Genomic DNA, 14629 nt, shown 5'->3' with positions numbered 1-14629 from the left:
GGGGAGAGGCGCCGGGTATGCAGGCGGTGGTAGCGGGCCGGGAGGTGGGATGCTGTCGCGGAAGAAGACGCGTACGGAGCTCTCCAAACCGGGCGAGGTGCAGGGCAAGTACGTGAAGAAGGAGACCAGCCCTCTGCTTCGCAGTGAGTGTCGGCGACGGACTTAGGAGGACGAGCCCAAGGCCTCCGGGGTGGGGGGGCGGCTCCTTTGTGTGGCCCGGCGGGTCTTTGGGGGTTTCCCTTGACGCGGTGGGTCTGGTTGTGAGGCCTAAGGGCCGATGGAGGGAGCTTAAACCTGAAGGGGAGGCTGAACGTGAAAGGCAGCCCCACACAGAGTGTACCGCCAGGTGCTCACGGTAAAAAAACCTGGGGTTTTTCAATTACTTTCTTAGCTGCCGTTGCTCAGTGTCAACAGGTAAGGGTTAAGTTAGCCCCTGAGCAGGGATTTTTCAGCTGAACGTCGCAGATTATATCTTTCTTTCCAGAAATCAGTGGATTTTTTCCCAGTCTAGGCTGTGCACGCTGCCAGAAGGTGTGTGCTTTGCGAAGGAGATAACTGTACGTGGCAGTTGCATCAAATCCCCACAGAAGCGAGCGCTCCAGTTCTTAACCATGAATCAACTGGATAAGGTCACCACTGTGTACCTTGGATGCACGGATTTTCAGGTGGTTGACCTGCTGCTGGTGCTGCAGTCCTGGTTTTGCTGGGACTATACAAAAGATCAGCAAATGCACAGTGAAAGTGTTCTTAGGTTTCTTTTTGTTAATCTTGAAAACAACCTGAGACTGAAATGTATTATGCTATAATTGCAGGATTAGCGTGGAGATCACAACTGGCAGCAACTGATTTACTGGCAGGAGCATGCACTCAGCTTTTCTGGAAGTATTTGCTGCTTGAACAGCTGGCTCCCCCATCAACAGGCTGATGCATTTACTACATACATTTAATAGTCTGATTACATTGACTTAATCCTTAAAAAAAAACACAAAACAAACAAAAAAACCACAAAAAACCAACAAACCAGACACAAAAACCACGAAGTTTTTTTTGTATTAAGCTGTGGGTGTGTCTGAGGAGTTAACATCTTTTACACATTTATGCTATTTGCCATGATGCCATGCCCAGTTATTACATGACTCTGTTGTTGTGATCTTTCTAAATTTACTGATGACAACCTGGGATGCACTGAATTTTTACCTGAAGTTAGAAGAGTTTTTAATTAATAAAAACTAATTAATGGTAGGCATAGCTACCTTCTAAGTGGAAGTCATAGTTTGTATCAGGTCACCTGGAGGGAAACTGCTTATTTATATCATGTTGAAGGTAATAGTAAGGAGAAGAGTAATGTGTTGCTTACTGGAGGGAGGCAGTGAAAATGCTTGAGTAGATGTCACTGTTGGTGTGCAGAATCTCTTTAGGTGAAGGAGAAAGCGAAGTCTCTTCATGATAATTTGAAAACTTAAGGTGTGTGGAATGACACCATTTGCTGGCTGAACTTTGTGATTAGTGGAGAAGGCATTAATTCGAGTCTGCCATGGGTTCCTGTGAGCACGTAGGCGTTAATGCCTCTGGTTATTCTGGGTTCGTAAGGGCAGCAAGGGGTTCTGCTGCACCCGTGCAAACTGCAGCGTTACCATTATACTTGCAGATGCATCGGAGGTGCTTTAAATGGGTTTTCGCATTTGTGTTTCCTCAGTTCCATGGTGTAAGTCAGCATTCTGTCTAGCCAAATGCTTTATGTGTAAGTGCAGCCAGAGTTCTTACTTCTCTTTCACACCATATATCAGATCTGATGCCTTCATTTATCCGTCACGGTCCAACCATTCCAAGACGAACTGATATCTGTCCCCCTGACTCAACTTCTGCTGCCTACGCTTCTGGTGGAGATGGAATTGTTTCCAGAAACCAGAGTTTCCTTCGAACTCCAGTGCAGAGGCCACCTCATGAAATAATGAGGCGGGAAAGCAACAGACTGTCGGCACCTTCCTATCTCGCAAGAAGTTTAGCTGATGTCCCTAGAGAATATGGCTCTTCCTCCCAGTCCTTTTTAACAGAAGCTAATTCTGTTTTGGAAAATGGAGATGCTGGTGCCCGTTGTTATTATTACGATCATTTTTACGACGCCCAGAGGAGACGTCAGTTAAACGATCGCGTACATGAGGACTACAGGTATTATGAACACAACAGCAGCCTTTTCCAGAGGATGTCACAGAATCATGGGAGGCACACTCCAGGTAGGTACTGATTAATTGCTCTTTTTTAAAAACCTGGTTTTTGATAAGGTTTTGGGTGCAGAGGTACATCTGGATGATCAGGGGCATGTTTTTAGCAGTTAGGCTGTGTAGGACAGAGCTGCTTTTTAATGACGCTTCTGTGATCTGAGTACGCTGTGTGTTCACTTTCTTAGCATTAAGGGTTTCACATATTCAGAAAGGAAAAATGCACTTAAACTAGGATTTATGTACTAAATAAATGGGGTTAGGTCAGGCAAGTTTTTCTTTAATGCCAAGTGTATCTGCAGCTCTTCTACACAAAGTTGAATCAGTTGCTAGCTAGCAAGGAATTGTATTCATTAGTGGACATCTGCTATGTTTGTGATGTAGAGAATAGCCAACAGCTCTAAAGTGTAACATTGCCATTTTGTTTTATCATTATTATTGTCTTTTAACTATCATCATGTTATTATTTAATTTGATTGTGTTGATTTGACCTCGATAATTAGACTAATTTATTATAAATAGTCAAAGGGAGGAATGGCTGCTTTGTGAGATTAGCAAATTGGCACACAGTTATTGCCAAAATTGGCTTCTAGTCTTTGACTCTTTTTTCCCTTTTAGCTTGTAACATTGTTTGTAAATATGCCCAGTTTCCCTCTCAATTTCACTGGGAAATGTCTTTGTTTTCTAAAGGAAGAGCAGCATAAGAAAGAAGAATCCATTAACATTACTTTTTTTGAAATACTGGATTCTACCTGTGGTGACATGGAAGAATAATTCTTTGGTGCAGTGTGCTGTTGTGAATCTATTGGTGGAATAAAAAGTCTGGGATTACAATATTGCCCATAGAAAGGTGAACTTAAAAGTAGGAAACTGTGCACTTTATATACTACAGAAACCATGCTCAAGGAGGAGTTTGAAACAAACACTTCAAACCTGTAAATAATGTGCCTTCAGTATGAAATATGTTGTTACTTTATCAATACTTGTAATCTGTAAACAAAATAGTACATAGTCCCTAGTAAAATAAATCTCTTGTCTAGAAAAATAAATCTGCTAGGAAGAATGTCAGCGTTTAAGGCTGCTGACCTTGTGTATGGGATTAAAACCAGACCATGCTTTCTGCATTTTTTACTACAGAAACATTTCAATGACAAGTGACAGAAGAGTAACGCTAGTGTTACTGCTGTCAGCCAGTAGATCCTGAAATACTAAGGTTTAAGATGTGCTACTTTAATCCTCATTTATTTTGCTAAATGCTGATACATCAGATCTACCTACATTTTGCATGGAAGCTCTCCATCTCTGTCAGTTGTTCAGCTGGCAGTCATTAACCATTTACCTGGTCCAGATAACGAGCACCAGTTAGCATGTACTGGGATGTTGTAGGGAGGAGAGACAGGAGGGGAGGATTTCCTAAACCAATCCATCAATTTAACTTTCAGAATTAACTCTGTGTGCTGAGGAAGACTTCCAAAACATGGTTTTGCTGCTGTGTGGAGTGAAAATGGAGCTCTAGCTCTTAGTGTGAAAGTAGATGTTAATCTAGCAAATTTTTAAAACACGCTCACAGTAGAGCTTTACAGATTTATTTTTCTCAATCGTAGCAACGTGGATTTCTTTCTAACATGACTGTTCCCCCCCCCGCTGTTTGTCTGCATGCCCCTTAGCCACTGACAATCATAACGGAGTTGCTGACATTTGTTTGGTCTTTGTCATTCACTCTCATATTTTTGCGTTTAATAGTTTGAACAGATTCTACACATACTTTGCAATGAGTGAGTATTCAATCTCATGTATGGTAGGAAGAGACAAAAAAAGGCGAGCCTCTTGTGTGCCAAAGTGTTTTGCCTTTTCTCTGTTTTTTTCTCTTTCATCTCAGCATGGAATATGAACTCTTGAATTCCTCTTGCAGTTTCACTGCAGTAAGAATATTGACCTATGTCCTTAACTTCTGTTACTTTTTCTCAGTAAAAGAATTCTATGGCCAAAAATAAAACCTTAAGATTTTCTAACTTCTTTCATCTCACCATCAAGCTTCTTTTTATTTGAACCGTCCATTGACTTCAAACCTTCCGTGGTTTCCTTGAGCTACACTGATGGTTCTGTAATTCCTAGTCCCTTTGCCCCTGTATTTCCAGAATACCGAGTTGGGCCTTTTACTTTCATTGTCTTTGTCTAAATTACTTTTTCCATCTGCATCTCCATTATTGTTTCTAAATGTTGCACCTCATCAGAATTCTTCCTCACGATAGTTGATGACAAAATTGCCAGATACCCACAGTTTCAACATACAAGTCCATTTATTAGCTAGAATCTGTGAATGCTGCCTCCTACCCTTTTCCTCCTCTCCCACCCCCCTCAGAAGGTCCCCTCAGTCAGTTAACTGTGCAGGTTTGGGTTGGTTGCTGCAAAACTGTTGTTGCTGATGCACACAAGGTGTGTTTGCTGCTGGTGAGCGATGTTTCATCAGTGCTGGTTACAGCTGAGATGAGTTTTAAGAAGCAGTGGTCTGGAAGTGAAGAGGTGCATGTGAATTTCAGCTTTCAGTCAAAATAAAGATTCTCCTCTTTATCATTTGGAGAGAAGTTGAAAACATGCTCTTATTGAGATCTTCAGACTCAAAGTATTCAAGCCAATCCCAAGGTTTTTCAACAGTTGATGTTGACAGCATTGCTGTGTTCTTTCATAGGCATTTCTCCTTGAAGTCATGTTTTCTCTTTCAGTGTGATTCCTCCTCCTCATTCTCATTAGATTTGTTTTCACTTTGCAATCTAGTGCTGCTGGTTTTCCTGATAAATGTCTTCAGTTGAGATATTTCCTAGTTTTGTCTGTTTACCTACCTCTGTGGTGTTTCTTGAATTTTTTTTGGTGTCCATTTCAAACTTAATTCTAAGAGACTTTACCTGTCTTTCCTCGACATCTCTTTCCTCTCTTCTAGGTTAAAGGTTTGGGGAGGTCTGTGGTTGAAGTTATATCTACAGTATAGATTGGAACTAACTTGTAACCAAGACCTCAGAGTTATTTGTACCTGTTTGAGCGGTAAGCTAAAAAATTCTTCTGTGTATATGAAAATTGCTGAGATTAAAATCACAGTGTAAAGGGACTTGCTGTTGGTGGACTGTAAGCAGTTGATGTGAGAGGAGAAAAGCGATTAATCGTGTGAACAGAGGATCCAGTGCACGTTGGTGAAAGTGGATTCATCGCATGTTAAATTGTGCACTTGAAAAAATACAGACTCTCCATGTTTAATACAAGAGCAAAATAAAGAAGTACAAATTATTAAATGAAACCCATTTAGAGGTAAAGTAGCAGGGCTTTTCTTTTTAGGTGGGTACACTTCACTCAGTTTTTTCACAAATGTCAGTTCCTGCCCTTTTCTTCACTTGTGCTGATTCTGCAGTAATTTGTTTGTAGCATACTTTTCAAAGTACTTCCTGTCATTTCCTATTTGTGAACTTATGCTCACTTGGAATGCCCCATTCCCTCTGCAGACGGGGAACTTGTGCTCAGGAAGCACCTCCAGACACTTTGGCGTGGGCGAAGAACCTGCCCAGAACCTGCAGACCCATCTAAACAGGATAGTTACCAAAATGTCTTTTTGCTGTTTTATTGTTACTTACTCCCTTAAAATTAAACCATTTGTTCATATTCTCTTCCTGTTCTTCATCCTGGTTTGAAGTGGGGAAGGGAGAGGATTTTGGCATCCTGAAAAAAAGGCTCTTAGGACAATTGACCTAATTGAAGACAAATATGAAGGCCTTTTGGCTAGATTTGTTCTTCGACACTTTCAAATTTGGTTGAAGCTCATTGTGGGGAGTTTGCAGACTCTAAAACTCCTCTGCCTGCATCAGCCCTGTATCTAATGAGGGCCTGACCTTACTTAAAACTCTGAATATTTTAGATCTTGTTAATACTACTACTAAGTGGTTGCAGTTCCTTTGTACTTTCTTATTTCAAAGTGTTGAGAACATACACTGTGATACTTCAAGAAAAATGCGTTGAACAGGATTTTCTTTTGCTTTGTAACAGCACGTAACACCTCGTGGCCTGGTTGAGTTAATTCAGGACCTTAAACTGAAGGTACTCTTATTTTACACAAAAAGGAAAAAGCAAAGCCACAAATAATGTTCAGTATTGATGTTCCTTAAGAGAAACAGCTGAACCAAAATATACACTAGATATTTTGATGAAAATTGTTTGGGTTGTAAGTTTGGGTTTTTTCCTGTAGATATTTTGCATTGTGCTGTGTGGATGTGGTACCAGCCCATGAGTCAGAGCATATCCTTGGTGTGCGCAGTAAAATCTCACGTGAAGCTTTGGGCTGCTATGAAAATGCTTTAGGGCTGAGACCTTGCCTGAAATTCAAACACAGAAGAGCATCATACTTGGGCAATATGGCACAGAAAAGGTCATGTTCACACGAGATGGTTTTAGGCTGTCTTGTAACGTTTTTTTCTTAGGTTAACAGTTTGGAAAAGATCATGTATGAATTATTCATTGAAATGTTCAGTCTTAGTCTCGATACTTCCAGGCTTACGTATCTGAAAGTCATTTTTCATCTTCTCACATTGGTCAGAATCGTAGCAGGAGCTGTTTCTCTTATGTGTGCATCCACTCTCCCTAGAAGGCAGCGTCTGCTGAGTTGTATGAGGAAAACCAATATACAATTACATTTGATCTCTAATAACTCCAGTTAGATAAACAGATGTATAAATTGTACTAATTGCCAACCTGAATGCCATAGCAGGTCGATGGAGACCAGGAATATCACCTGATGTCTTAAAACATCCAGCATGGAGAATATTTTGATATGATCTGCTATTTTAAGGGGGAAAATGCACATTAAGACTGTACGTGATAGTCTGCAACTTGAAGTATTTGCAACTGGCTGTTTAGAAATCTGACACTTGATTTCATAACTAGAGCTTGCTGGTTCTGTTCAAAACTGGTCACTGCTACAGCTGTGTAGGTTCATCCGTCGGTATGGCTCTGCTGCTTCATGTATGAAGGCCAAATGGCAAAAGGAACGTGTAATTTATTTGTGGTCTGGCATTATTTTTGCTCTTTGCCTTTTGGAAATTAAGAAAAGAAAAGCTGGCATTGGGAGAAACCATGTAGCTGGAGTTAAATGATTGTGCAAACACAGAACTGCCAGTGTTGCCTTTCTGTTGGGTGGAGTGCTGCTTTTTAGCCCGTTTTCTACCTGATTTCTCAATGTAATCAGATTTTGGGTTTCCTTTCTAGCTGAGTCCAGCTCCCAGCCTTCTCTGACTTTTGTATGAGGAGATACAGGTGTTGTGTCAGGAAAACTGGTGCAGCTTGTGCAGCTTTTAATACCAGCTTCCAAATGTTAGAAAGGATTAACCTTTACCCCAAGGAGTAAAAGTAGAAGTATTTGCTGCTGGCATTATGCTAGAATGAAAGTAGGAGGAACTGTAACAAAAATACCGATATGTGCTGGTATTATCAGTGAACAGAAAAATGTTTGTGCCTTTGTGAAATTTCTTTTCCCCAGTCAAGTTTGTGCATTCAGATCATCTGGTAGCGGTGTTTTCATAGTCACTGTACATGAAATTACAGCACAGCAGTCCAGTTAATTGCAGAAAATACTGAAGTTGTTTATCCAAAGCGCAGTATTTTCTAGAAGCTTTAAATGTTTGTATTTTGTCAGTGGAATGAAAACAAACCCAGTGACATAACTGTAGCCAGGGGCTGAAATTGTTTCCCTGCCCCAGTGCTGCTAAGGGTCAGGAAGCCTCTAGGATGTTTCTTCTCACTGGAAGTAAAGGTCTGGGTTGCTTAATCCTAACGGGAGATGGGAGCTGGCACATGAACACAGCCACCAACTTTTCTTTGTAAAGCTAAAAAGTAGGTAAGTACTGTAACAAGAGGAAATAAGGGGCAGATGAGTCAGAACATGACAAGGCTAGAAAAAAAATAGGCTCTGCTTTTGCCTTCCACTCTCAAAAAATAATAACACCAAAATGTTATTTCAGCGGAAGGAAATGGGTGTATTTCTCAGTAAACGTGGTGCTTGTGATGGAGTCACTTTGGGACTTCTAAGAAAGTGGGGAAAAGTAGCTCCCATGCCCCTTCTGGCTGTGGAAATAGTAATAAACTGATGAATACTGTGATTAAATAGATGTCTTTGATTATGGGATGAAAAGGTAACTGGAATTTATTTAAAACCAGAGACTGTTTACCTGTAGGACCGTGGGTAACTGAAGGTAATTACTTTAAAAAAGGGTTTAAAAGAGAGAGTTGAGTTTGGGCCAGCACAAATAGACTACAAGGAATGGAGAGAGACCTGCGGAATTCTTCATTGTGGTACTTGGCTTTTGTGCCTGGGGTTTTGGGGTTTGTTGGGGATTTTTTTTTAGTTTTCTGTAATAATTATTATGGCTTTTATTTCAGCTGGCTTCCTAAGTATCCATAGTATATACAGGGAAGGGAAAGGTGAAGTTGGAATGATGTTTCTTCAGGACATCTCTCTGCATCTAGCATGCTTATGTTTATACTGTGTGCGTTATTAAAACAAATCACTTATTTTACCCTGCTAGTGAACAGCGTCTTGAATCAACTGTTTAGAGATAAATTCCAAATGTGCTGTGTTGCTGGGGCAGAGGTGGGAGCTCAGTCACCCACTGCTCCTTGGCTGCTCTCCTGCCCCAAATTCACTGCGGTACCTCAGGCTGGGGGAAGCTGATGTTGTAGATGTTGCTGGGTTTGGGTATTACCAGTTTAGCTAAACATTGCTTTCCGTTTTTCCCATTTTTTTAGGCATTGGTAGAGTTGCTGCTACATCTCTAGGGAACTTAACAAATCACAGCACTGAGGATTTACCTCTTCCTCCTGGCTGGTCAGTGGACTGGACTATCAGAGGAAGGAAATACTACATAGATCACAACACCAACACCACGCACTGGAGCCACCCGCTCGAGCGCGAGGGGCTGCCGCCGGGGTGGGAGAGAGTCGAGTCCCCGGAATTTGGAGTGTATTATGTAGATCACATCAATAAAAGGGCTCAGTATAAGCATCCTTGTGCTCCCAGGTAAGACATACACTTTCTCTCCTGTGATTGGTTTTTCCTTAATCCAGTTAAGAAAGCGGCACTGGTTTTGTCTCATAGGTAGCACGCCAAAACCTTCTTTTTTTTAGAAGTAAGCTTTACTGGTTCTTGACTAAGAGTTTTTTGAAGCTCTAATTGTTAGGTTTTTGTCTCCTCTGTTGCTGTCTTAAGTTTAGAAACAGGATATTGTTCCTAACTCACTAAAACAAAGCAGCTATTTTCTTCAACAGTCAGTAAAACAGAATTGAACTGTAGACAGAAAAGAAACTCGACCTGATGTTGCAGGAGACTGAACAAACAGCACACATCATCTGAAACATGAATTAAGTCTTGTCTACATTGAAAATAGCTGGTTTAGTCACTTATAACTTAAAGGTAAAATAAATTTAGTCTACACCAAATCCACCAGTTAATTTCTGATACTCAATCTAGTTTGCTGTTACCCAGGAAGAGAAAGTTTTTTAACATTTAACAGAAGACGAAGATCAAGGTACAAGAATGTCCTTTGCTATAAGTGGAATAACTCTTATCAGCTGCTGCCTGAATACGTTTGTTCTGACATAAACTGAGGGTTATTTGGCTGAATCAATACTTGCCTTTTTTAATCTTTTAAAACCAGGGATCATTTTTTGTTCTGCTTTAGTGTCCAGTAGCAGGCAGTAGGTGAATGAGTCTAAGGTGAATTTTAGGGTGCTGACAGGCAGCAGCGACACTTAGAGTTGTGATTGCAGCAAAGCATAAAAACAGCAGCAGAAAACTGCTCTCGGTATGGGCCTGCTCTGTGGTTGCATCATCACCCTTTGATGTATTCATTTGCTTGTTAATATTAACAATTTATTAACACTATTATGACTTAACTTATTGCTTGGAGTTTATGGACTTTGTCTTTGCACAGTGTTCCCCGCTACGACCAGCCACCCCCGGTGACTTACCAGCCACAGCAAGCGGAGAGGAGCCAGCCCCTCTTGGTCCCTGCAAACCCCTACCACACTGCTGACATCCCGGACTGGCTGCAGGTCTACGCCAGGGCTCCTGTCAAGTGAGCTTTTCCTTTAATTCCCATCTGCTTTTCACACTCTGCATGCATAGCTTAGAAGGAAAAGGAATTTATCTTGATGCCTGAAAGTAGAACTCGAGCAGATAGCTACTTCTTAATTGCTGACCGTGGATAAGGAAGTTTTTCCAGATGTTCATCGCATTGGTTTGCTTTTACTGGGCATTACTTCAAATCATCACTGTACTTCTTGCAGTTCACCTGACTTGCAGAATTAGAGAGCTGAGGATGTGATTTGCTTTTCACTGAAAACAGTACCATGTGGCTTATAAAGTATGTGAAATATTTTTAGGGTGTTAACTTCTTGATGTGTATCTTACTCCTTTTTTAAAAATTACATACACATTCTCCTTTGTAATTAGGAATTTTCTGTATAGGCTGAAATCTGTATTTCTCTTCAAGAACTTTAATTAAAACTAAGTGGTAGTAAAAAGTCGTTTTTTTAAAGAAATGATGCTTTAGGAACAGGGAGTCTCCTCCAAGAAAAGGTGGGAGTCAGCAAAATGAAACCCACTCATAAGAAGGATGTTGAGATTCTGGAGTGTGTTCAGAGAAGAGCCACAAGGATGGGGAGGGCTCTGGAGAACAAGCCTGATGAGGAGTGGCTGAGGGAACTGGGCTTGTTTAGCCTGGAGAAGAGAAGGCTGAGGGGAGACCTCATCACCAGCTACAACTGCCTCAAGGGAGGTTGTGGAGAGGTGGGTGCTGGGCTCTCCTCCCAGGTGATGGAGGATAGAACAAGGGGAAACGGCACCAAGCTGTGCCAAGGGAGGTTCAGGTCAGAGATAAGGAGGAAGTTCTTTACTGAGAGGGTCGTCAGAAGCTGGAACAGGCTGCCCAGGGAGGTGGTGGAGTCACCATCCCTGGATGTGTTTAAAGAGCGGGTAGATGAGGTACTTAAGGATATGGTTTAGGGGGTAGACAGGAACGGGTGGACGTGATGATCTCAAAGGGCTTTTCCAACCGAGATTCTGTGTGATTCTGTGAAACAACTTACATCTTCTAATGGGTACAGATTTGCAGAAGAGTAATACTAAATAGAAAAGCAATTTAAAGATCCAGATATGATTTAATAATTATGAAATCATGTACTTTCTCATAAGGAGAATGTGGAGAAACTGAGTGTTACCGCCCTGAGCAGGTCAGTCTGTAGTTGCACACTCAGGCTGTGGGTGCTGTTCAGTGACTTCCAGCTAAAAAAATCATCTTTTTTTTTTTAAGCTGCTTCTAGTAACTGTAATGTGAAGGGGGTTTATTGAATGGGGTTTCTTGTGGTGACTCTGCTTGCCAGCAGCCCATAAAGATTTCAGTTGGCCTAAAATCCTGCAGCAGTGCACTTCTGCACCAGGCACACGTTCCTGTAACCTGTGGCAGGACATGTTGCCTAGAAATACTTGGAGCTTTTGGCTGCAGCTGAATTTCTTTCTTTAGGTCTTGGGCACATCCCGGCAATGTAATTTTAAATATTTGGGCCTGTGCTGTATGAACTCTTGTTTGTTCTTCTCTTGAAACTTGAGAAACAAATTTATGACCATTTAAACCATTTAAGATTATCAGGAATAAGCCTTCTGTTAAAGTAGCACTGGTGGTAACAGCAATATCGTCGTAATGCTCGAAACACTCCCGTGAAGCAGCAAATTCTGGTTTATGCCAATATTACACTGGAAAAGTGAGGAGGAGTGGTGGCAGCTGGCTTAGCGTCACCTCATCTTGAGGAATGCTTAAGGAACCATTGCTAAATAACTTTCACAGTTATTAAAATCAAGATCATTTATATATTTTCAATGTAATTTTAATAATGAGCCTCTTCCCTGTTGCCAAAGCAACTGGCTTAAAGCTTGAGCAGAACATCCAGGAGCACTTGAGGTTTTCAGTCGTGCTGTCCAGAAGCTGAGTGTGAGATCTGTGTGCATATCACAGAATCACAGAACCACAGAACGTTCGGGATTGGAAGGGACCTCAAAAGATCATCTAATCCAATCCCCCTGCCGGAGCAGGAACACCCAGATGAGGTTACACAGGAAGGCGTCCAGGCGGGTTTTGAATGTCTGCAGAGAAGGAGACTCCACAACCTCTCTGGGCAGCCTGGGCCAGGGCTCTGTCACCCTCACTGAGAAGAAGTTTCTTCTCAAATTGAAGTGGAACCTCCTGTGTTCCAGCTTGTACCCATTACCCCTTGTCCTATCATTGTTTGTCACCGAGAAGAGCCTGGCTCCATCCTCGTGACACTCACCCTTGAAATATTTGTAAACATGAATGAGGTCTCCCCTCAGTCTCCTCTTCTGCAAACTAAAGAGCCCCAGCTCCCTCAGCCGCTCCTCATAAGGGAGATGCTCCACTCCCTTGATCATCTTGTGTTCTGGTGCAAAAGTTAAAGTGGGCAAAATGCTGTTGTAGCAGGAGTAGAGGAAAACCTTTTGCAGTCTATTTGAAATCTGTAAACATCTGTTGATTATCAGTACTTGCTACCTACACCTGACACTGTTGCTTGATTTAGCTGACTAAAAGCCAGTTGTTTTTGTTGTGAGAAGTAGGTAATGATAGCAAAAATGATGTTAGCTTTTGTTTCAGCAAGTTTCTCTAAAGGGAAAGAATTCTGGTCAAACTGTTGAGATAAAAAAACCAAGACATTTGGCTCACCAGACAGTGCAGAGGCTTTGTTATAACCTGAGGTAACCATTTCCATTATCGAGGTATTCGTGATACCTTGAAGCTCTTTTCCCCTCTTCTGGCATCTGTTGAGGTTTGTTTTGAGGGTGCAAGTGCAGCTCTCAGAGTCTGAGCACAGTGGAGCCAACTCCTGGCTTGGATTTAACCCTCGGCCTGACTCCAAAATCGAGTCCCTCCACCTTCCAGGTCAGGTAACCCACTCTGGTGGGCGTCCCACAGCGGACTGGGACTGGGAGGGTGGGGAGACTAAAAATGCCCACCATGGTTTGGATTCTTCCCCCACCTCTTTTGGAGCAAGGATCTGAACCCAGGACTTTCTTCTTCCAGCCCTATCCAAAAGGCTGTAAACATTGAGGGCAAGTCCAGGCTCTCTTGTGTTGAAAGGGCCCTATTTTTTTATTAAATACTTGTTGAACTTTGTGCTCTGTGACCAGTTCCCTTTCTAAAAACCACCTGGGGAGCCCAGCTCAGGCACTGGCGCTCTGCCCTGTCAGGACTTGGGGTAACTTTAATACAGAAGCTGTTATTGAGGAAGTTTACAGAACCTGTGGTTGTTCTTAAGTTCTTAAAATTCCTCAGGAGCGTCTTTGGTTGTCACCTGCACATCTTGGTGCTTCTGGGTGCCTGCAGCCTTCTGAATACATCTTTTTCAATATGTAATGTAGTTGATTTGCATTAACTTACTGATATTTTTGCTTCAGCCTCCACTCAAGTGAACAGATTTCCTCCTGTGATTTAGTTAGCTCAAATAACTGTTTGTTCCTGGGGGTTCTTCTTTTAGTAACTGCAGTAGTCAGCTGCCTATTTCCAGCTTAAAATGAGATTGCAAGTAAATTAGAAGAGCTGAGGAAAAGCAGGAAATGAGGGGCATTGCAGTGATGAAGTAACTGCACCCAAGCCTCGAAGGGAACAGCCTCTTTATTTGATGCTTTGATGTCTCTAAATATCTGCAGTCGTTTCACTGCATTGTTAAAGTGCAGGAGGGAAAAGCAAAATGATGGAAACAAAAGTGTGAGGGAAGGCTTGGGGCACTGTGCGCTCTGGGAGGGATCCACTGCGGGGTGTTAGGGTCAGGTGTTGAAAGAATTCACTTATTTTTCAGAGTTACTCAGATTTTTAAAAGATGTTTTACTGCAAAGTCTCTGAGGCTGCTTGTGAATGGAATTGCTGTTTTAACACTTCCAAAATGCACCTTCTGCATTGGTTTATGATAATCTTCAGTATTTCTAGAGTTTATCTGGGAGCGATGCTGCAGTTCAGGTGTGTTTCTCCGACTCACTTTGAGACACAGCTCCCTGTCTTTCGGAGTTAAATTACCCCATTTCTTCACCTCAGTTTGTTAGACATCCAATCAGGGGCTGTGCAGCCGGGGGGCTCGCAGGACCACGTAGCAATTCTCTTTTCTGCCACCCCAGGTACGACCACATCCTGAAGTGGGAGCTGTTCCAGCTGGCGGACCTGGACACGTACCAGGGGATGCTGAAGCTGCTGTTCATGAAGGAGCTGGAGCGCATCGTGAAGCTGTACGAGGCCTTCAGACAGGCGCTGCTCACCGAGCTGGAGCACCGCAAGCAGAGGCAGCAGTGGTACGCCCAGCAGCACGGCAAGAATTTTTAA

At 42.2% G+C, this 14629-nt stretch overlaps 1 protein-coding gene across 1 annotated transcript; it reads left to right on the top strand.

Moving 5' to 3' along the window:
* The first annotated feature begins 8 nt into the window (after positions 1–8).
* On the top strand, positions 9–14629 carry SAV1 (salvador family WW domain containing protein 1). The gene is made up of 5 exons (XM_010180345.1): positions 9–143; positions 1788–2234; positions 9000–9270; positions 10184–10327; positions 14428–14629. Exons 1-5 carry the CDS (start codon positions 50–52, stop codon positions 14627–14629), a joined length of 1158 nt encoding a protein of 385 aa, XP_010178647.1. The 5' UTR covers positions 9–49.

The sequence above is a fragment of the Mesitornis unicolor genome, unplaced genomic scaffold, assembly GCF_000695765.1.
Source record: "Mesitornis unicolor isolate BGI_N332 unplaced genomic scaffold, ASM69576v1 scaffold2703, whole genome shotgun sequence".
NCBI classification, from domain to species: domain Eukaryota; kingdom Metazoa; phylum Chordata; class Aves; order Mesitornithiformes; family Mesitornithidae; genus Mesitornis; species Mesitornis unicolor.
Note: the sequence above shows the minus strand (reverse complement) of the source record. Positions and strands in the feature narration are given on the sequence as shown.